Source organism: Xiphias gladius, chromosome 22 (assembly GCF_016859285.1).
Source record: "Xiphias gladius isolate SHS-SW01 ecotype Sanya breed wild chromosome 22, ASM1685928v1, whole genome shotgun sequence".
NCBI classification, from domain to species: domain Eukaryota; kingdom Metazoa; phylum Chordata; class Actinopteri; order Istiophoriformes; family Xiphiidae; genus Xiphias; species Xiphias gladius.
Genome location: NC_053421.1, coordinates 12,523,563 through 12,547,978, shown reverse-complemented (window position 1 = coordinate 12,547,978; position 24,416 = coordinate 12,523,563). Strand labels below are relative to the sequence as shown.

At 38.5% G+C, this 24,416-nt stretch overlaps 1 protein-coding gene across 1 annotated transcript in view; it reads left to right on the top strand.

Annotated features, from left to right (window-relative positions):
- cdkal1 (CDK5 regulatory subunit associated protein 1-like 1) overlaps positions 1-24,416 on the top strand; it is a 238,596-nt gene that overhangs the window by 97,783 nt on the left and 116,397 nt on the right. The window contains exon 8 of the mRNA XM_040118310.1: positions 5,352-5,455. Within this exon, the coding sequence (XP_039974244.1) occupies positions 5,352-5,455 (104 nt within the window). The remainder of the gene's footprint in view (positions 1-5,351; positions 5,456-24,416) is intronic.

Sequence of the window (24,416 nt, the reverse complement as noted above, 5' to 3'; positions counted from 1 at the left end):
CAAGGCTGCTGTAGTAGTTACAGAAATCTAAGGTCAGCATGTGACACAATTTTTCTAACACACATACACCCTCACACACACACACACACACACAGAGCCGTTTCAGTGAACAGCATTGGGAACACGAGACTAAATAACAGAATTCAAGAGCTCAGACACAAAGGCTGAATTGAACACTGAGCGAAATTGGCCCATCTGCATCAGGACGCACACTCATACACACACTGGTCTACTCACAGATCAAAGGAAACACACATAGGCGTGCGCAATCAAGCACCCACACACACGCTCGCACACACAAATATCTAACACACCACACACAAAAATTGCAAAAACAGTATTATGTGAGATAATGGTGAGAGAACTTTGTGCTATTTCTCTGTCTGACCAGAGCTACTTGGTGGCAGGACAGAAAGCATGTCCATGACAAGTCTGTTTCTCGGTGTAAACCATGTTAAAGGCTTCAGACACTTTGTTTTGTGGTGTTTAACCAGCTCCTCTCTGGTCAATGGGCCATCTCTTAATTTAAATAAAATTAATTTGAATAAATATATAAATTTTTAAAAAAGCCTATCAAGTAACAACATGGCACACTGACATGCTTCCATAGATTTTTATACATGGAGATGTCCCATATCACCACCCTCCACACCATAATCTAATTACATCGACAAAGGGCAAGCATACTGATATTCTTTGTTTGACATTATAAGGACAGTTTTTGCTGTGATTCCTCACACAGCTGTATTTATTTCTTACAGGTGCAGCTCTGTTTCTACTTCATAAACACCACATTTCTTTGCATAAAAAGTGAGCCACGTTGATTAAGTTCCACAAACCGTAAGCACTGAAATTTATCTTTCACCCCAAATCGGCATGGTTTAAAACTAGAACCCCCAATAAGATATAATATGGAAGGAATATCATCTTTATAAAAGTCTCACAAGATCATTGGTGTGCATGCAAAGTTCCCATGCAACTTGAATGCAACCACGTTCTTACTTGTGATAGTGTGCCAAGGCTAAATTGGGTTTAGCTGCCAACCTTACTCTGAATAACTAATCATCCTCTATTCATTTGCCCTAATAGGTCTTTACTCCATTGTGTCAGCATTCTTTGTTCCTTGACTCCACATTATTTTGCAGCCTCCACTTTGACTTTGAGATGACACTAATAGTAAACTTACAGGCTTGAGGCTTTGTTAGCTCATATAATAGCAGTTTTACAATTTTGTTTGCTCATATACCCACTCCACCCCTCTCCTAGTCTCAACAATAAGTGCAATTAATAATCTTGCTTTACAATTTGCAAAGCGCTCAGACTTCCCTGTGCAGTTTAAGCTTTGTTTTCATAATTGCATCTTCAAGCAGACACAATACAAACCCCCATGAACACAGACACACACACACTTGCATTAATGCACACATGGCCCAGTTTGTTTATTCATAGAGCAGTTTTCTAATTAATGTGTAGACCCTAAATGCTTATCATTGAGGAGACCTTTCCCTGCTAAACTCTCTCCCAGTCTGTGTCTTGGATGCTGCACAAGGGAGGTTCTCTGAGGGGAATTATACTGTATGTGTGTCTGAGCATGTGTATGTGTGTGTGTATGTGTGTGTGTGTGTGTGTGTTTGTGTGTATGTGTGTGTGTCGAGGGAAGTTTACTAATGTATAGAGAAACCTCAGGGCTTTCCTTTCTTTGTTACCTTTTCAAGGCTGCAACCACACAATAGTCTCTCTCTCTTTCTTACACTCGCACACACACTGGGGAGGTAAGCTCTCTCATTGTAACACACAACATTGATGAACGACACTGTTGTCAGGTACAACAGTTACCTCTGTGGTTCAATTAACTGGGACAAAACAGAAGGGAAGGTGGACAGAAACAAAGGAGGGAAAGGATGGAAGCTTGATAAGGAGGAGAAATATTTGGTTTTAATTTTAGAAGTATTTCTCCTTTACGTCACTGGAGTGTTGTTGATTGTGCTGTTTTTCTCATCAGCAGATTACTTAATTTCAGCTACTTCAGTTGTTCTTGTTGCTGGATGGAATCAAATAGATTGAACAATAATTCTCTTATCTACTCTTCTATAGAAAATAAAGGGATTCAGGATTTAAAAAACAAAAACAAACCTCCATCCCAGCGCAAGTTGAGCACACAGCAAACGTGTCTGTGTGTCAGAGAGAGTGACACCACTCCTCACTGTCAGTCTAAGGGTGCTGACTAGTTGTCGCAGTCTGTTTAGGCTGATGGAGAGGTTGAAACTGCTAATGCATTGTTGTGATACTGGACGAATGTTCAGCAGCAGCACAAGACACACTCGCACACGAACGCACATACACATAATTGATGCAAATACACACACACACACACACACACACACACACACACACACACACACACACACACACACACACACACACACACACACACAAACCCAAGCAGGCCACTGACTGTCTCTTGAGATTAATGTTGGTGTGATCCACTCAGCTGGGCCTGATCACATTAAGATGGATGGACCCCCTGGTGGTGTAAGTGTGTGTGTGTGCGTGCATGCGGGGCCCCATCTGTCTGTGTTTTCTCCACAGCTAGGTCCTGTGACCTAGCTGCCATCTTTAGTGCCCTCAACTGGGATAAGCAATACCCTGAGAGGGAGAGATGGATGGATTTTATTCCATGGTGACATTAAAAAATGCTCTTGGTGTTTCACATGGGTTTCAAAATGATTATGAAGATATTGTAGGTGTTTCAGTGGGTACTTTATAAAGGTGTTGCATGGTCGAGTAAATGGAGTTAAAAAAAAAAAGAGGGACAAAAACCTACAGTATAGGTTCCCCATTCCCTAATCACTAACAGGAATTATCTCTTTTAATTATTAATCTTAATATTTCATAGAATATGTCTTGCATTGCAGCTCTGTCAAGGCTTCGGTAATGAATCTCTGCTCAGTAGCGAATAGTAATGGACTTTGGTAGAACTTAGCATTGCCCTAGTGTGAATGTGTTGAAGTGTCTGAATGTGAACCGTCATTAGATGAGCATGTGCTCTCAAGTAACAAACCTTTGCTCTGAGAAACATTTTTCACACCGTCTTTGTATGTGGACTTTATAGCCTTTTATTTGAATCATGGTGTCTTTGCATATTTTGCAATTTATACTCAGTGTCTCACCCTACTCTCCTCAGAGCCAATAACAACAATTGACTTCAGCCAGTGGGTAGTGGAAACTCTGAGGATACAGAGTTTCCATTTCCGCAACTTTGTTACCCTAGCAAGACCCATCATGGATGGATGTCGTATACTTTACAGATCGTAAAGTCCTTGAGGCAAATGTGTCATTTGTAATGTTGGGCAATATAAATAAAATTTGACTTGACTTAACTTTGATTATGCACATGGTACTTTGAGTAGTAATTGGAAAAAATGGTTCAAATTTTGCAAAGTGCTCCTCTAGAATGACATGGAATCTACGTGACCGTGACTTAAAAACACATCATGTAAACATGACATCAATTGTATCTTCCGTCCAGCAGGAGTTCTGTGTTGTGTGCCAGCTTCAGCTTCAGGGGAATCTCTGTTATTTCTCCATGGGTCTGTCATGGACAGATACAGGGTTTACGCTTGTTATCTTCAACAGTCGAATTTCATAGTCTCATACTAGCTGCCTTACATCACAGCATTTGATGGTTATTAATCGTTAGTAAGATGTTTTTTTCATTGCACTGGAGTGTATAAATCCCATAACAAACCAATTTTAACATTGTGACATTTTATTAAAGAGGCACACAAGCTGTTGATCTTTGTTCTGTGGCAAAAGCTTGGATTAGCAGTGCTGTGTTAGTAGATGGTCGTGTTTTCTTTGAGTAAAGCTGGACTTTGGGCTGTTAGTCACAGTTTGGTTAGTTTGGAGTTTTTATGAAAACACCACTTGGCATGCTGGATTCTATTTATGGGAAGTTTTTACTGTTTTACATCACTGTTAGTACACACTTGCTCCATTGGGAATTTAATTCTTTATGTCGCAGTGTTAGAGTCACCCTCAGCCGAGTTATACATAGAACTGAACCTCCAAATCTTGATGAGAAAGTAGCTTGGTCTTATTTTTCCTTTGAAATATTTGGATCCCCACACACACACACACACACACACACACACACACACACACACACACACACACACACACACACACACACACACACACACACACACACATGCAAATTTAACTAATTACAGTGTTTAACTTGTTTTCGCTCAACAGTGTGTTCCAGCAACAACAGCAACTAACAAGAGCTGTTGCCAGAAATTTAAGCCTAAAGTGAAATAATGTGTGAAAAGAAAAGACTGTGGTAACAACAGTGTATATTTTTAACCCAGTATGACTAATTGGAGGTCAGAAATGAAACCCTAATGGAGTAAATACAAAAAGTGTTATTTACAGTGGCCTTCCTTCTTCTTTTCCGTAGTGATTTACAGACAACTTGTGGAGAAAAGCCCCCTTCATCCTAAATAAAGACTTAATACCACTCATTGTTTCTGTATCTGGTGTGAGGGAGTAGTTCTCTTTTTTATGTGTATTTTGTTTCTTATTTTAATTTTTCTGCTTCATAGTCCTACTTGCTCCTTTTCACAGTCAATTTGAATTAAGCTTCTCTACTTTTAGTACAACAAAACAATGTATTGAGTCTAATCTTTCCACTGCTTGCCTCGGTCAGAGAGACAGCTGTCCACAGTTATTTTGGAGCTAGCTGGAGTCCTTATAAACAGTTTAGGAAAGAAAGGGCAGTTTTGACTCCCTGCTTTCTTCTCCTGCTTCTGCCTTATTTGAAAAGTGTGCATGAATAGATTTGATTATAACATTAAAGAGTCTCTTTACACTCACCATGTGCTTCTCAGTCCCATGTATTTCCACAGCTCAGTTGATTCAAGTGAAAATGTTGTTAATGGCTGGATTGGTCACTTTTGAGATGTTATATTGTAAATGATTTGCAATGTGTTACTCTGTAGTTTTATAAAATACAGAAATTAATCATCAGAAGCAAAAAAATAACTGTCTTTCTTGCCGGTCAAGTGTACAAGAAGCAAACATGATTTATGAATAAAAAAGCTAAATCATATTTTCCATTTTGTGAAGTGGACCAAATTTAACCCCATTGCAAATTTCCACGTTTTTGTGAAATATTAGCATGTTTTAATGCCTTAGCGTCAACTAATAATAAAGTACAAAGAGTTTGAATTTGTTTGCTCAATTTTATACAAATCTAACTTTGATGTTTGAAGAATACTCTTTCTCGTCCTTCCATCCCTTTCTCTTTCTCTTATTGTCTCTCTGTTTGTCTGCATTTGTCTGTCTAGGTGTCTGAATGCATGTACCTACTGTAAGACTAAGCATGCCAGAGGCGACCTGGCCAGCTATCCCATTGAGGAGCTAGTAGAGAGAGCCAGGCAGTCATTCCAGGGTGAGTACATTATCTCTGTCACACATGCATGCACACACACACACACACACACACACACACACACACACACACACACACACACACACACACACACACACACACACACACACACATGCAAATTTAACTAATTACAGTGTTTAACTTGTTTTCGCTCAACAGTGTGTTCCAGCAACAACAGCAACTAACAAGAGCTGTTGCCAGAAATTTAAGCCTAAAGTGAAATAATGTGTGAAAAGAAAAGACTGTGGTAACAACAGTGTATATTTTTAACCCAGTATGACTAATTGGAGGTCAGAAATGAAACCCTAATGGAGTAAATACAAAAAGTGTTATTTACAGTGGCCTTCCTTCTTCTTTTCCGTAGTGATTTACAGACAACTTGTGGAGAAAAGCCCCCTTCATCCTAAATAAAGACTTAATACCACTCATTGTTTCTGTATCTGGTGTGAGGGAGTAGTTCTCTTTTTTATGTGTATTTTGTTTCTTATTTTAATTTTTCTGCTTCATAGTCCTACTTGCTCCTTTTCACAGTCAATTTGAATTAAGCTTCTCTACTTTTAGTACAACAAAACAATGTATTGAGTCTAATCTTTCCACTGCTTGCCTCGGTCAGAGAGACAGCTGTCCACAGTTATTTTGGAGCTAGCTGGAGTCCTTATAAACAGTTTAGGAAAGAAAGGGCAGTTTTGACTCCCTGCTTTCTTCTCCTGCTTCTGCCTTATTTGAAAAGTGTGCATGAATAGATTTGATTATAACATTAAAGAGTCTCTTTACACTCACCATGTGCTTCTCAGTCCCATGTATTTCCACAGCTCAGTTGATTCAAGTGAAAATGTTGTTAATGGCTGGATTGGTCACTTTTGAGATGTTATATTGTAAATGATTTGCAATGTGTTACTCTGTAGTTTTATAAAATACAGAAATTAATCATCAGAAGCAAAAAAATAACTGTCTTTCTTGCCGGTCAAGTGTACAAGAAGCAAACATGATTTATGAATAAAAAAGCTAAATCATATTTTCCATTTTGTGGGAAGTGGACCAAATTTAACCCCATTGCAAATTTCAACGTTTTTGTGAAATATTAGCATGTTTTAATGCCTTAGCGTCAACTAATAATAAAGTACAAAGAGTTTGAATTTGTTTGCTCAATTTTATACAAATCTAACTTTGATGTTTGAAGAATACTCTTTCTCGTCCTTCCATCCCTTTCTCTTTCTCTTATTGTCTCTCTGTTTGTCTGCATTTGTCTGTCTAGGTGTCTGAATGCATGTACCTACTGTAAGACTAAGCATGCCAGAGGCGACCTGGCCAGCTATCCCATTGAGGAGCTAGTAGAGAGAGCCAGGCAGTCATTCCAGGGTGAGTACATTATCTCTGTCACACATGCATGCACACACACACACACACACACACACACAGACACACACAATCACAACATGACTGTGAATCAAGATGTTTATTTGCTCCATCATTTCAAAATCTTCTCTCAAAAAGAGAGCTACTTACATGGCAATAAGGGTCACTGAATGTCCAGTGATTAAGTGATTAATAGTGAGCGATAAATTTGACTTATATGCTGTGGAATTGGAGGTGCTGCTATTGGATAATTGAAGGTGCTGATACTGGGTTACACAGTTCTTGGTGAGTGTACAGTGTACCCGTGATTAAATGTGGCTCTTGGTGGTGTCAGTAAAGATTGCAAGTTTTATGTCACTTGCAAGTCATGGTGTTTGTGTGTGTTACTGTGTGTGGCTTCAGTGCATTGTCATTATTTTGTGTGTGTGTGTGTGTGTGTATTTGTGTGATTGTCCTGTTAAGGGGGGAAGCTTTAGTAACACATGTTGATGTTTTTGTTCATGGGTAGAGGGTCCAGCCAGTTGGCTCTAGTTTGATGCCAGATGAACAGCTGTTGTGCCCTGGCATCTGTTCCTTGAGAGTAGACTCCCAGAATCCCTAACTGCACAGCAGGCCATGTGCCTATTAGAGCCCCAGGCGGGTCAGTCAAGGGCAAATCTACACATCGATAACACAAATGTCACTTCCAAAACATTTATTATATACAGTATATTATCTGTTTTGTGACTTTCATATTGGCATAGCCTTTTGGATTTTTGAAAGTTATTTTTCTGGTGTTTAGTCTAAAATTTGTGTATTGCATCAGTATAAACAGACACTGAATATGTTGCACACATCAATGTTAATATCCTTTGCAACCCACTCACATCATCTCCCCTCCTCTTTTCTCCAAACCTCCTACCCTAATGCATGTCAAATGCTGCGTTTGGTGTCTTCATGCCCAGAGAATAATAACTTTTGGTCAGTTTTCTCATCCTATTAACATTTTATTGTTCAATCACATCATTTAAATGTAGTTCAACCTGAGAATTTGACCATGAATGTTTTAGAAGAGCTTGATTTTAAATCCTGATCAACTCAAAGCTTGTTTACCTCATTCCTGAGAGCTATCACAGACATGAAGATTTCTAAAAATGCTGTATGTCAGCTAATCTATGTCAGATTACTTAGATTAATTCTTAATTTTGCAATTTGAATGTGCTTATTCTTAGAGCGACAAAAATGTAAATGATTTCTAACACTGATAATGCAGTAGAAAAGTCTAAAGGGAACAAATATGCTACTTACATATGTAGCAAATTGCCTGACTCTGCTCTTTCTTAGGATCTCAATGTTCATGGTGATAATAAGATCTTGGCTACAGACATTCATCTTTTATGACAATGTTCTAGCAAAATACCTCAATTTTTGAATGTATCCCTTTTGATTAAAAAGCCAGCTGCACCTTACTCTCTGTGCATAACCATTACTAGTTGGACAGTGGTACACCCCAGTGCTTTAGGAACCCCCTACTTAAAAAAAAAAAAAAATGACAGTCAGACTTTTTAATGGCAGATAGTACAGCAGCAAATTCACATTATTGATTTGACAATGTTCCTTTTTCTGACAAAACTTTTGAAGGCAATGCTTTGAGGCAGTAGGATTGAGTTGTCCATAGATTCATGCTGGCACACAAACGCACACTGACTGAATACTCTTAAATACTTTTAAAAGTCATCATTTATATGACTTGTGGGCACCATGTTGTTACTGTTTCTGTTGCAGCCTTAGGTTGTGTTCAGATTGACAGCACTACTGTGTCCAAAATACACAAGAAACTGCATGGCTGTGTTGATACATGTATCCGTAAGAAACTGAAATATCAACCTGGAAGTGTAGTGTGAAGTCTTAACAGATGTAAAGATGCTAGACAGTTGTTTGTATTATTTTGTGGCAGGTTTTTACAACTCACCCAAACTGCAAAGCAGTGGTCTCATTGACATGAATAAGGAGTCTGGAATTTTTGAGTCAGTACTGTTGCCGGGATGAACACGGCCTCAGTTTATGTCAGTATAATGAAAAGCAAGAATATACCCTTGACAAGGACAAAGCTTTCTAAATCCCTTCCAGAACTCTCTAAAACAGCTGCATCTATGCCACTGCAGTGCCCGGGGTTGGGCAGTCAAGGGCAAACTCACCAGCTGCTTGAACGTAGGTGTGTGTGTGTGTGTGTGTGTGTGTGTGTGTGTGTGTGTGTGTGTGTGTGTGTTTGTGTGTTTGTGTGTTTGTACACATGTGGGATGTGGGCAACAGTGCAGGGTGAAGATACACCTGCCCTTTACACTTGTTCGAGAGAAGTTAGAAGTACAAGACATACTGTTTTTCTTGGTAAACAGACTCATATTACTGTACTTGTGTTACTGTTCTGTAATGTAAACATTTGCCCTGCATGCTGTATTTTTAAAAAACTGTCTCAAAAACTCATCCAAGTAAAACTCAGCTACAGCCCCAATGATAACCATAGAAGATATTCATTAACTGAATGAATGAATAAATCAACCAACTCAACAATTTGCAAGTTCATGCTAAATATTACTAGACATGATTATGATTAACCATAGTTGTAGAATACAAAGTAAAAATTTCAGATATAGGGTTTTTTTTGTGTATGTGTGTGTGACTGTGCGTGTGTGTGTAATCCGTTAAAATGCAGGAAGCATGAGTGTCAAAGACAGTTAGTTGTTTTCAAAACAGAGAAAGAGGAAGCTGGAGGTTACTGCCTGTCATGATTTACAGACAGTTGGAATGAGACGGAGACAGCGATGGGTAATGAGAGAGGAGAGAGATGAGGTTTCACTGTCTATCCACTATTCTCCGTGGTGGATACAGCCACAATTAAAGGGTGTTTAAGTTAGTGAACCTTTAAAACATTTTGCTCTTCCTGGTCAGTTTTGGCCCTTTGAATCTCCATATTTTCATGTCTCCATTCCTGTACACAAACACTCTTTTCCATCCTTATTTTTTATTTATTTTTTACTTTTTTTTGTTTATTACTCTTAACTCTTGTCATGTCACATAAACACACGAAGTAGGACACACTGTTTTCCAACCTAGTTTAACAATTCTTGTTGACCATGTTATAATTGTTTCTCGCACACACCCCAACACACACAACTGACATTCACGCACTCACTGGCGAGTTTGATAAGCAGGTTTCATCTCGGGAATAATTTGGCGTCCACACCCTTTGGCCATCTAATATATATTTTGCCTGTCAGATATAATATATTTCTCTTTTGCTGAACAAATAGAATCATCTACCACATTTATAAACCAAAGGCACGCTGTTTACTCCATCAAATATTTTTGTTAGGTTTGGAATTACATTATGGCCCCTTTTTCTCTCACTCGCTCTCTATTAGTCATCTTTTTCTTATCTCAAACAAATTGAACCTCACAAGTAGGCCCTGCAATTCGATTTGCTATTTGATGTCTTTTGAATAAAAAAAGGCTGCAAGTATGAATGCTAATTTTGATTGGCCAGTCAGCCTGCGTTGGGGGTATTTGATTGGTTTATCTCAGGGAACTTTGAAAGGATTTATAGGCTTTATTCAAATGCGATTTGAGGTAAATAGCTCTCTTTCCATCTGGAAAAAAGGGAGAGTGAGTGAGTGCACAGCTTTTAAAATAATCTGAATAATTCAAATGTATGAATGTGTAATTTTTAACATCAGAGAGGTTCGTTAATGTATGCAGGTAATGGAGGCTGGGGATGTCATAGGAAATGACAAGGTTGTGGGTGTGTGTGTGTGAGTGTATGGGTGGGGAAGGTGGGGGCTCCTATGCCTTGTTTGGTGTGTGTGACAGAGACATATTGGAGAACAGTGATTGTGCGTGAGTTGGTGTGTGTTGTCTCAGAAGTGTGTCTTTTAGGTGTGTGTGAAACAGCCAGAAGTAAAGAAATATTTAATCATTTCCTTTGGGTGAGCAATTCTGGAGATGGCAGTATTCTCCATGAGGTGAGTACAGTAGATAGAAGGTAAACAACCTACAACCACCAGCAGTCTGCCAACAATCCTCCTGGTTTTCCTCTTGTCCTCCACATTTAACCTTCTCTCCAGCCTTCATTCTTGTCTTTTACTTACTCCTTCGCTCACGTCTTCCTGTTGCTCTGCTGTCCTGTATATCAGCAGTAGCGGCAATTAGGAGCCCAGAGTATTTTTGGACCTGTTAAATTATACTAAACTGTATGTCATACTAAAATATTTGCATTGTTAACCATGATAATCTCTAAACTGTGAAGGACTTCTTTCTTCATAAAACTTCATAAAACTTCACAAGCAAAATATATGGGCAAGTTGAATTCTTGTCTCCCTTACAGGGAAATTTTGCACACCTATGTTTTTCTGACCAGTATTGCTTTTGTCTTTGATTGCAATTTCTTTTTTTTCTTTTTTTTGGGTGGGGGGGGGGATTTTAATGAAGGTCTTTCCTTGACATTCTGTTTCTAAAAACCCCAAATCAATCACCTTGTGAGTGAATTTGCTGAGCAGACAGGGCTGGCTCTGGTATATGAGGCCTGTCTGCCATCAAGGCTCTCCCTCTAGAGCAAAAGACAGGCTGCAAAAAACCTGTAGGGCAACACAAGGCCTCCCGTAATTTTGGGCAAAAATGCTCATTACAGGAGAGAGGTCATTTTAAATTGTGCGTGCAACGGTAACTAAAATAAATTCCACCAAATGCTGCTCTCAGTGGTCAGGTGATGACGGATGATGGTGTGTGACCAGGCCTATAATTACGAGTGAGTGTGTGTGTCTCATGAATTGCTATGACAGATATTCAGTTGTAATATAAAAGAATGAATACAACTGTACATGCCAAATATTTCTGCTGTTCGTAGTGCAGCCGCAACATGCAGTAGTATAGTGAGGGTAAAAACTAACCAGGTTTATAATTTAAATGTTCTTTTTTCCAATCACATCTGTGTTACATAAAGCATAATTAAGTCACTTTCTGTACTGCCCATTTATACTAAAATAGCTCATTGACTCATATTCTTCTGGGTGAGCACTTCTGAAGATGGAAGTATATTCCATGAGGTGAGTACAGTAAATAGAAGGGAAACAACCTACATCTGTCCGCAGTCTGCCAACAAAACAGTGACTTTTCTCCTCCTCCTGGCTTTCCTCTTGTCCTCTAAACTTAAACACCTTCTGTACTTCCCATTTATACTAAAATAGATTTTATTTTATATATTTATTTGTAAATTGGCTGATTTCTCTTCTTATATTCAAGGCAGCAATAAAAGCTTGTTACAAAAGGCTTTAACCTTTGGAACATGCAGACACCCTGTGTAAACATGGCAGCTGCCCCTGAGAAATTTGACAGGAGACAAGACTGTGTACGAGAGAGAACTCTATTTTTGTTGTGGTCTTCAAACCCCCACTGTGGCTGTCGCCTTGTCATTTTAAACTGTCAGTAGGGTGTTTTTGAAATGGCCCTGTCTAAAACAGGACGTGACGCTTCATAGATACAGACACACTGCTATCACTCCCACATGACACACTACATTAGTGTGCGACATGCATTTTAGCAAACAGGACACTGCTTGAATTTTTTGGACTGTAGCGAGTGCTGGCATATGACAACACACAACGGAAACCTTGTACCACCACTATTGCTTTTTTTTCTAGAAGTGACAGCTGGTGCTTTTCTCCCTTATGCAAAATTGTTTGTTGCAGTATATTCGAAGCAAAACCACTGGAAATACAATGTAATGCCTGGATTTTGCAAATGAAAATGACAATATAATACAATTTTTAGAGTTATCTTGTTAATGTTCACATCACAAGTCCCTTTCTTATGATACATCATACATCAAAGCCAGATATACCCACTAATATTCACAGATATCGTCTGCTTTTTCTCCCGTTTCCATATGACTGATGGCATCAGTGTCGAACACAGATATTAGCAGAAATGACACTGCTTAGTTCCCATGGCTCCAGCTGACAGATAGACATAGATAGAGAGATATGTGGGCTTGCTCGTTGGCTAGCTCCAACATCTGTGACAGGTGTCAGCTCCTGTTTACCTCTGCTGCTGCGACTATGTGACACATGGGAAGACGAGGCAGCCAAAGTTTGCCAGGAATGTACCTCCTTGGGTCAGCGGTTCCTCCAGGTTGGGTGTTCAAGGTAAAGTTTAGTGGGTACATTTAAATTACACCTCAGATTAGATTACAGGGAAGGTAAATGAACCTTGTTGGGACAATCATCACTGCAGCAGAGAAAAGGCTATGGAGTACTGAGATCAGGGCAATGCAGGAAACAAATTTGACAGATTTACAGGGTCTAAGCAAATGTGAAATTTTGCATGTTTGGTACTTATTAATAATATCACATTTTCTCTGCAGATAAGACAACACATACATATAGATACAGATCTGTATGCACATGTCCCAAAGTAAATTGTACACGTTGCATCCATTTAGGTAAAGTAGATGGAGGTTAGAAGATTCAAAGAAAACTTGCATCTAATTTGTCTCTTATTGATTGAGATTTGGCAATAGAGACACAGGCGGAGGAGCAGAGACTGAAATATTGATAGGAGCACATTGATCATAGTTGAGTCCCCACCATCAAAGTGCCTTCTATTGGAAAGACCATGTGGAAAACTGCTGAGCATGCAAGCACTAACACACATTTCCTGTGTTTGTTGAGGCAGTCAAATTCATTATCCTCTGGGAAATCTCTCACGGAGAAGCTAAAAAGGGATTTTCAGAATCTCTTCCAGACCGATAACTTGCTGATATTTTTCACACAGAAAGAAGTTTCTTCATGTGTGTTCTTCTGCACTGGGAAGTGGTTCAGGCTCCAGCAACAGTTTTTCCAAAAACTGGCTGTTGTGTAGCCACCAAACTCAAACAGACTTCAATCACACATACTGTACACACACGCACCAGACTTCAAACATATGCCACCACTACTGAAGCATCAAGGAGTGGATACCATGTCTTAAGTTTTTTTTACTTAAATTAAGTATCTCTTTTTAGTTTTATCGATGCACATGACACTGGCAGTGCCAAAGATGAGGGAAAGGGTTTAATTCTTAGTATAGCTCTGTGGGTGAAGCACAACACTAAAATGGTTAAAGATTTTCTTTCCACTTGGACAACCTGAAATTCAAATGAAAAGTCTTCAGTGGAACTCATGTATTTTGTTAAACATCCAAATTAATGGTATATGCAGAAGAAATGCTTGTGCTGGCAGCGTGATTATGTGAAACAAGTCAACAGAAACAGGAAAGCTTCAAAGTACTTGCGATTATGATGTATACTTAAGGTACATACAGATTTGGTATGTACCTTTTGGTTTTTGAATTTTATGGTGAACAATTTTTAGTTCAGCAGGGAGATGTGGATTGGTCTTTTCTTGGTCTTAAATACTTTAATACTTCAATTACTCATACATTAATATTAGATTGATATGATATGATAGATTTTGACAAACATTTCCTAAAGAAATTTGGTACAAATTTTGTGTTGCTTCAATAGTCAGCCTCAGTAATTCAATTCAGTAGATTTTTGTTACAGCAGACATTTTGACTTTTTTGAATTTTTTCTCAATTGCTGGTGTAATTAATAGGGCTGTGGTCAACTCTTCAACCAATCGACTGGTTGGATAAAAAAAAAAATCTGCACGTTAACGCTAGATTAACTAAATCAGCCACAGTGCACTGAGTGAACTCTACCTGGTAGCCTCATTAACCTAAATGAATTATAAATAAAGATAAAAAGCTAACATTTGCAGCATAACGTATTAAAATATACCAATTCTGTTATGTTCATACCGAAAGCCTCAAGCGTTAAACACGAAAGTTGAAGAAGCAGCCTATTGCAGACATGTTAGTCTACCAGTTAGATGATATCCCATCTTGGTTTTTGAGCTGTTATTTGCAAACAGCTGTTTTAAAGGTTTACACTCGACTTTTTTGGTCATCCATTTTAACAAAATGGAGCCACATTGATGACTTCTTTGATATGATGTCAATAAGTTCGGAGCTCACCCCAAGTAAACCTTCAGTAAACCTTCAGTAAATCTTTAATAAGTTAGACCTAGCAGTCTTCATTAGGTTGGTCGAGTTCAAAGCTGTGAAACTGTTTTCACAGGCAGTCTATCCCTCCCACCGCCGAAAAGAATGGATTAATCCTGGAAGGCTTTGATGTAACACCGGCGATTGATCAACCAATGAGAATTTGGTTGGACGAGAGCATATCGACCAATCAATTGACCGGTCGACTGGGAGACTACATTCCAAGTAATTAATAATGCTAATCATAGCCGCATTAAATTTAGGTGTTCCACTCTCAGGGCCCTGTATTGTACATACTGGCTTGGTGGCGTAGCTTACTGAGACACCAAAATGGAACAGAGCCATCATTAATGTTATGAGTTTCACCTGTGCTTTTCTTGCTCTGAAATGTAGTAGTAGGAGTAGATATGAAAATATCTGCCATGAAAAAGGTGTATTGTCATTTAATTTCCTTTTTTGGTCAAGATAGACACCGAAGAGCCTACAAGATCACATCCTGGTCTGATTCTAGCCCTGTGTGCTGGCTTATTCGCACCAGATAATATTCACGAACAGGCAGCCTAACTGCTAGTATTTGTTGTAGGAGTGGCATACCTTACCAATGAAGTCGGTAGTGTAGTTGCAGCTGCCATGGCAACTTGCTAGGAAGTGACTGAAAGCCAGTTGTATACAGGTTATATTTCTCATTAAAGGTAGCCACATTTGATATACAGTAGAGTAGAGAATCCCTCAGTTTGTGCTTTTCTCTACCTCTTGATCGGCTTGTTACTGCTTGTGTCTGATCTCACTCTGTCCCTCCTTGTCTCAGTGTAAATATTTTATTGGTTGTGTAATTATTGTCAGTAGTTTAACACAGAGCCAAACTCTTGGCTGTTTGGTAGCTGCTACTTGTTTGCATTTAAACACACTCATTCACACTGTACACAAGAATATAAAGTATGTATATATATATATATATATATATACACACACACACACACACACACACAGACACAGACGCACACATGCAATGTTTCCTCAGGCAGTCTCTTCAGGCAAGGTTGTGTGTCTGTTTAAGGGTGTCTGTGTATGCATTCTCAGTTTGAGTCAGCTCACTGTTGGGAGGAGAGCCACAGAGACACTAAAGATAAGAGAGGACAGTTATTTTCTTTTATTTTGTCTCGATTCTTGAAACACATGAAATATCCTTAAATATCTCTTTTTGTCTTTTGCTCTCAGAGCTCAACTTAAGTACAGCCGTCCTTCAGTTCCTTCTCTGCTTCTGTCTTCCTGTTTGACCTCTTTTCATTCTCTTCATAGGATAGACAAAAAGACAACAGAGGGCGGTGTGTGCATGCACTTGTGTGTGTGTGTGTGTGTGTGTGTGTGTGTGTGTGTGTGTGTGTGTGTGTGTGTGTGTGTGTGTGTGTGTGTGTGTGCGCGCGCATGTACCGTCTTGTCCTGTGATTTAGTGCCAAGCTGGCAGCAGAGACTAGTGAATAGGGGGCCCCTTCCACACAAAGAGAGCACGGGATACACACAAACATATACATACACACTCACAACTCACTGTGCCAGACTGCGGGCTACCAACTGCACACCTGGCATGGTGCTATTATGTCACCGGAGTGTGTTTGTCTGTCTGTGCATGTGTGTGTGTGTGTGTGTGTGTGTGCGTGCGCATGCGATTGTGTAAGTCCAGCAGACACCATCTGCTCTGTCCTCTGTGAACTTGTGTCCACACCTTTCCTACTTCGTTACACTATATAGAAAATTTTTAAAACCAGTGATAAATACCATATTTTATATTATTACTATATTTCCACTGTATTGCGTTATATACCTTAGTGCTACTAAATGTTCTGTATTCGCTTGTACTGCTAAATGTGCTGTATATCTAAAGTTATGTACATAGTTTTAAAGCTGTTTATTACTGTAAGAACTAATATCTGTATTCTTTACCATAGTGCTGCTTTTGCAATGCACCAGTTTACTACCCTTTAATTTTCATTGCACTACGATATGTGTAATAGCCCTACACTAACCGTATAACTTTATACAGTCTACTACAGTATAGGAGAGTGAGGTGAAGTATGGACTGAATAATTACTCTATAATTTCTGTACCATATTTCTATGTGAAATACATACAAATGTTAAAAAAAATCTGTGTTAATAATTATATATGGGACTTTTCTCACTGTAGGATAGATTGTTTGGAAGTATTTTCAGCACAGTAGTACACTGAAGAGGTAAGCAATTGCAACATATATTATGGGCACGTAATGGCATGAACGCATTCAGTTTAAAGTATTAAAGCAATTAAAACAGCTGAAGATGAACAAAAATGGTCCTCTAAAAGATGAAAATGTATTACAGATTTTTAACTTGTTTTTTTGAGGTACTGAAAGAAGTTTTTGTCTCCTATAAACATCTTTCTTCCCTTTTCTCACTTCTCTTTCCTTTCATGACATGTTTTCCTCTTCTTTTGACCCCTCTGCTCCATCTGGTTTTTCTTTTTCTCTCATAAAGGTGGTGTACGACTGTATTTTGCTGCTGCACAACACTGTGTGGGGGAGGGGAGCGCAGTTAGACGATCAGTCAATAGGTGGCAGTAAAACACTTAGATTAAGACTCAGACCATGTGCTCGGCTCACTGGCCTTGTTATTGTCTGTCTGGCTTCGCACACAATCTCTGTTTCACACACACACACACACACACACACACACACACACACACACACACACACACACACACACACACACACAACAAGAGTCAGGCTTGTGCCTGTTAAAATGTTTAACTGCTCTAAGTCCTCTGACTCACATTTGGCTTTTAGTTCTTCCTCCCAAAACGTCACCGTGTATGTGTGTGTGTTCCCTTTCCCAAGCTGTTAAGCACACTACTGCTCTGTTGTTTACATAGCAACTTCCTCCGTGTTAGTCTTTGAGAGTCAAAAAGAAATTTGAAAATTAATGCAAATAAATGACATCGTCTTCCATGTTATTTTAGCCTTGTAAGTATTTGGAATGATTGCCTACTCCAAGAAACATTTTTTTTATTTTGAGAAACCCCCTCTCAGTCCTCCTGTGACCCTGTTTTGTGTCCCAACCCAGATGCTACTGGAGGGGAAAGAAAAAAAAAGATTAAAAACAAACAAACAATCGAACAAAATAACAGTACTTAACTCCCCAGAAGAGAGGGACATATGACGTATGAATCATGTAAGGATTATTTCACTTCATATTTTTATTGTTTTACCTACAGTTAGGTGCATAAGTATTTGGACAGTGACATAATTTTCATAGTGTCAATCTGTACACCACCACATTGGATTTGAAACGAAGCCTTCAAGATGGGATTGAAGTGTAGAATTTCAGCTTTAATTCAAGGGGCTCAACAAAAATATTGCAATAAATGTTTAAGAATTACAGCCATTTTTATAAATAGTCCCTCATCTTTAGAGGCTCAGAAGTAATTGTAAAATTGACTAACAATCAGTTTCATGGCCAGTTGTGGCTTGGTCCTTCATTATTTCATAACAAATTAAGCAGACAAAAGGTCTGGAGTTGATTCCAAGTGTCTTGACTTTGCATTTGGTAGCTGTTCATGGGAACTCTCAATATATGGTCCAAAGAGTTGTCGATGCAAATGAAGGAGGCCATCATTAGGCCGAAAAAACAAATCAAACTTATCAGACAGATGGCAGAAACTTTAGTAGTGGCCAAGTCAACAATTTGGTACATTCTTAAAAAGAAGGAATGAACTGGTGAGCTCAGCAACACCAAAAGGCCTTGAAGACCACAAGGGACAACTAAAGTGGGTGATCGCAGAATTCTTTCTTTGGTGAAGAAAAACGCTTCAACACATCTAGTCAGGTCAAGAAAACTCTTGAGGAGGTAGGCTTATCATTGTCAAAGCCTACAATCAAGAGACGCCTTCATGAATGTAAATGAAGAGGGTTTATCACAAGGTGCAAAGCACTGGTAAAACTCAAAAACAGAAAGGCCAGATTACACTTTGCCAGTATCTCAAGGGAGGAAACTCAGCATTTGGTGATGTCTATAGGTTCCAGACTTCATGCAGTCATTGACTGCAAAGGATTTTCATCTAAGTATAAAAATTAATCCTGACTTTTATTATTACATTGGTTTGTCCAATTACTTTTGAGCTGAAAATGAGGTACTATACATAAAAATGGCTTTTATTTTGAATCTTGAATTCAAAATAAAATCTATCTATCTATTGAATCTATTGTGGTGGTGTACAGAGGAAAAATTACAAAAATTGTGTCCCTGTCCAAATACTTATATACCTAACTTTGTATGACACATTTTTTCTCCTTTTTTGCTGGCCCAGTCATTCTTTTACTCTCTAGTAGTTATTTTTATCAGTTTCTGTTTCTCATTTTCCTTTCCCATCCTATCTTTCTGCTGTGCTTCTTTGGTACCCTGTGTCTTTCTCTCAAAACAAGGATACTGAAATCTTTTAATGAATCTGAGTCGTTTCACCAGGTCTTATTTCCACTCAGTTGCTTTCCTGAGTTAAAAACATTTTTGTCAGTTGAGTTTTTCTTTTTTTTTTTTTTTTTCCATGTATGTTTTTATGCCCTTTATAAAAGAGCCTTTGCTTCCTGGTTCATAACCAGTTACTCTTCTATTACAGATAACAGACTACATGACTACAAGGTTGTTTCCATAAGCCTCAGTGAGTCATGATGTAGACAGACACGCACCAATGTAAAGGAAAAAAGCTACAAGTGGCTCAAGTCCTCAAGTTTTTGCCTGCTTTGAAGTCTAGACTTGGAGCTTGCGAGGCTGGAGAAGGAGAGATTAATTTGGCTGTTTAATCTGCACAGTCCCTTGTTTGAACCCTTTCAGCTTTTTGGCAGTGTCACACAATCAAAGCCCCTTAGATACCTGCAGGGATTAAAGTTTCTGCCATGTGGCATATTTCAGTCATGTGGATTTCCGAGATGGTAGACGGCATTGGATCAGTCAAAGGTAGATGATAAAAAGCAGTTGGGTATTAAATGGCACTCAGAAGTGCAGTACAATGACTTTTTGAGTGTGTTTGTCATGGCCCTAAACATATCCACAAATGAAGGCAGTTGTATCACATTCCTTCAGATAGCTTTCCATCCAATATGTTTAATTTGCACATTTTTCAGGTGGACAGAAGCCAGCGTGCCTACATTTATCACGATCCAACAGTTTACATTTCCGTCTTTATTGAACAGTTAACCGTTATCTGGAATATGCAAGTATAGTTAACTTTATTTTTTAAATAAAGAGGGGGGCAGTAGAAAAATCTATAAAAACAATAACATATTATCAGCTCATAAAGTTGTTATGGCAAACAGTTGCACATGCAGCAAACACAAAGCAACATTAGCTTTCACGTTAGGTGTATTTCTGGCCTGTGGAATTTAAGTCCAATATTTACTCTCCTATTAGCTCTGTTTCTGTCTCAAACAACTCCTGGAAATATTTGGCTCTTTAGCTACTAAATGCTCCACTATATTCATCAGCAAGTCACTACCTTTGTTTTTTAGGTGTTTGGTGTTGGGCAGGTGGCATACAGAGCTCGTAGTTGAAAACACCTCCCAGCTGCATCTGGAAACTACACTAGTACGAACAGTGAGAGTGAATCAGAACAGTAAAGTTTCAGGCTGCAAAAACCAAAACAGTGAGCTGAAAGATGCTAAAATGATCCAAGTGCTTACCTACAAGTGACCTTCACATTACACACAGTCACTTGAACCATTGTTAATGTCAAAATATTGATTAGAGAAGCTTGAAGTTGACTGGAGATTTCCACAATGGGCTACTATGACATATCCGTCATGTAAGCTAAAGTATTAAAAACTGGGTTAGAGGTTCCCCTGTCAATTTTTGTGAGGACTGAATTTTTAGATCTGTTCTTAGTTCACGTTATACTTTTTTAAACAATGAACAGAGATTTCAACATGTTTTTCAGAACCGATTGTCTTTATAGACAAACACCTATATTTCCACATTTTCTTTCCACAGCCTAAGTATAAGTACTGAATAAACAGCCTGTCTTTTGTGTCACCTTAAAGTGTTAACATATTTAAAGGGTTTATTATCACATGTACATTTGATTCATAGACAATTCATTTATATTTGTCTGACATACAAGGAAAAGGTGAACTCATTTTCTCTGTTCTCAGTTTCTTAAAGTACCGGCCTTTTATCTTTTATACCCCTCACAGGCTCAAACATACACATCACATGTACACCCATTTAGCACACACATCACAGTTAATTGGTTATTCTACCTGTAATTAACTTGAACCTCACATCAATGTTGTGATCAACACAACTCATTACCTGTAAAAGAGAGAGGACTCATAAGAGAGAGATTAATGAAAACCTGAGGAGCAAGACTGAAAAGTGCCAGAAAGAGAATGAAAGGAAACAGCATTTGTAGAATTTTAAAAGATCTCTTGATTAAGACCAAATATGTGGGCAAATCTTTCTTTTTACAGTTCCTTTTATATTCTAGTAACCTTAGTGAGCAAGCCTTTTGCTTTGTTTTTCATGACTGTAGCCCCTGGAGAAGAGTTGAAGACAGACAGAAAAAGAAAGCTAAACAGATATTGCGGTTATTTGGTCCTGCTCAATCTAAAACATTATGCAACTGCCCCACTTTTGCTCTGGTGTTTGTCTGTTTTCCTGTCTGAATCCATTCCATCACTTCAGTCCCCGTGATGGTTCTATCTTTCAGTCTTTTGCTCTTCTTTCCTCACTCTGCTGATTACAGCTTCCCACTGTGTTGAGTTCCATCTCAGTTCCATCTCCCTTGCATTCTTATCTTTCTATTTTGGTTCAGATCAATTTTCCTAGCCCCATCTCTTTCTGTATACATCTCTCTAACTTAATCACCTTTTTGTCTTTATCTGTCTTCTTTTGGTCTTTCAGTATCATTTTCTCACGTGGTTTCTCTCCCTATCTTGCAATCTCGGTGTCTGTGTGTGACTCCTCTCTCCTTTAACAACCAGTACCCTCTCTTTCTTCTTTTCCTTTCACTTAGTTAGCTGTCTGATGTCGGATCCCTTGTCTGCATTGAGATGGAAAAATAAAAACATTGGTTATGAAAAAGCAAAACCCAGTTCATTCCTCAAGGCACATACCATCAGCAACTCATTTATCTTCTATTGATCTGAATGAATAGGGAAACCCAGCAACAAAATGTTAGCCCTGCAGATATTTCCATCTACATTTATTTATTCTTCATTTGTGAATTAATCTTTAATGATCCATAGTATGAAGTGGTTGTTTCATGATATGTAGAAATAATTTATTAACCATGATTTTAGCTGTTCTAGTGCTGTTACACTGCTGTACTTGCCCGTCTAACTACTGAAGGCTTTAGGCACTGAAACACATAAACAAATATTTACACATTCATTCATTTATTACTTTTACCGAAATATTAAGACTGGCCTGTGGGACTAGTCAAACAACACCAACTTTAAAAGAAAAGTGAGAGAGATTCCATTTGTTTTGTTTTTGGAGTTATTGTGGCTAGACATGGTCCAGTGGTGCGGATGTTTGTCAGTTTATCGCTTTGTGTTTTTTGGGCAAATTATTGTGTTTTATATTTATTAAAGAAGGCTTATATGGTTGGGTTGTTGCACATCAGCATAGCCTGATGGTAATGGTCAATACAACCCTTCCAAGCAGGTAATATTGCTGTTAAAAGTCTTTCCTCTAACCTTTTTCACTTTTTGACTTTTTTTAGATGGCACACCTACATATATGACATATTAGTTCAGAGAAACCACAAATGACCAGGGGCTTTAGAAGTTTGAGTTGGGCAGATTTCAAAAACACTTTTGAAAATAGTAAGTTGAGGCCTCTCCTTGACACAACCTGTTAGGGCCTGGCACTTTTTCCCCCGTACCCCACAACAAGTAGACCATCGTATGTTTCTACAAAAGCCACTCCAGCCAGTGATAGTGGTCAGTAAATTGCTTTTATTTCACCATTTTCATAAAGACAAAAGAAGGTAACATGTTTCCAAATTATTGAAGTTGCCTTTGTTTAAATAAAAAAACAAAACAAAAACTGTGTACTCCACACTCCACATTTTGCTTTGCTATTTTCTAATTGTCAGACTACGACCTTCATCTAGACCAGTTAGTTTAACTGCCAGTTCAGTTTTGATTTGCAATTCAGTGGACTAAAGACATCAGTGAACAGTTCAGCCCACAGAACCTGAGCATAATGCCCCTTTTCTGTTTATTGAATTGATTCCCCTTTAAATACCTGTCCTTTTCAAGTCATCCTTTTCATTCTTGTCTTGGGAACGAGCTGGAATGGCAGACATTGTGAAAGAGCCTGCCTTTATTTTACAAAAAAAAATCAGTGTGTATATCTACAAAAAGACACCCACATCCTTTGAGTATAATTTGCAGCTCTGCATAGTGTTTGTGTGTGTTTGTGCACGCACTCTTGTGTCTGTATGTTTGTCCCCCTGTGGTATATATTTTGATAGCATCAGGGGGTCTCTTCACACCCCCTGCAGGAACCAGTTCTCACATAGTGGACCACCCGTGGCCACAGCCACGAGCCCCTGGTGTTGGGTGACATAAAAGGGCTACAGGGGGGACAGCTGATGCACACGCACTTATTCACACAAATACAAAGAGATACACTTGCTCAGAGAAATGTTTTGCAAATGCTGGAAACTATTGAATATGTCCTCTAGTAAATGTTCCTTCTAACTCTTTGAACTCGGTCTCTCTCTCTCTCTCTCTCTCTCTCTCTCTCTCTCTCTCTCTCTGTGCTTCAGGTTGTACATGGCATTGCCCCTTGACAAACAAGCTTTGTTTTGTGAGTCTAAAAATAATAATTCTCCATCACATACACAACTAGATAAACCTGCAATTTAAAAAATGCACATTTTATCTCCTTTGTGTGTGTGTGTGTGTGTAGAGAAGATAATTGAAAATAACTGTGGGGGATATGTTTTAGCTTGGAAATGATCCATTTTGCAAGGGTATGTGACTTCACTGAAAGAATAGCTTTACATTTTCCTTGCAGATGAGAACAGACTGACAATTCATGATGGGTTTTTGTAGTCAAAGCCTGGAATCTCCCTCCTTCAAAAACAATTTAGGAATGTAATGTGCTTGATTATTATTTTGCCATCAAAAAAGTCTTGATCATTTTCATTTTGCAACATTACACTACAGAGGCAAGCCAACAGCACAATTACCAAAAACACTGTTCAACAATATAAAAATTGCTTTTCCAGTAGAAGATGCAAAAGACAAAAGTCAGTTTCAATAGGTGCATAATGTTTTGTAAATCTTGCTTTCTACAGCAGTTTAAAAATGAATGTATCTCAAAGCCTTGCATACATTCATGCTGCTTCAAACTGTATACTTATACTCATAGTTAGTATGAGTATCATACATACTCATAGTTACTGTTAGTTTATTTCTTAAAATCTGCAATATGAGTCTTTCATTACAATCTGATCATCCAGTATGCAATCCAAATAATGAGTCTTTGCCCACACA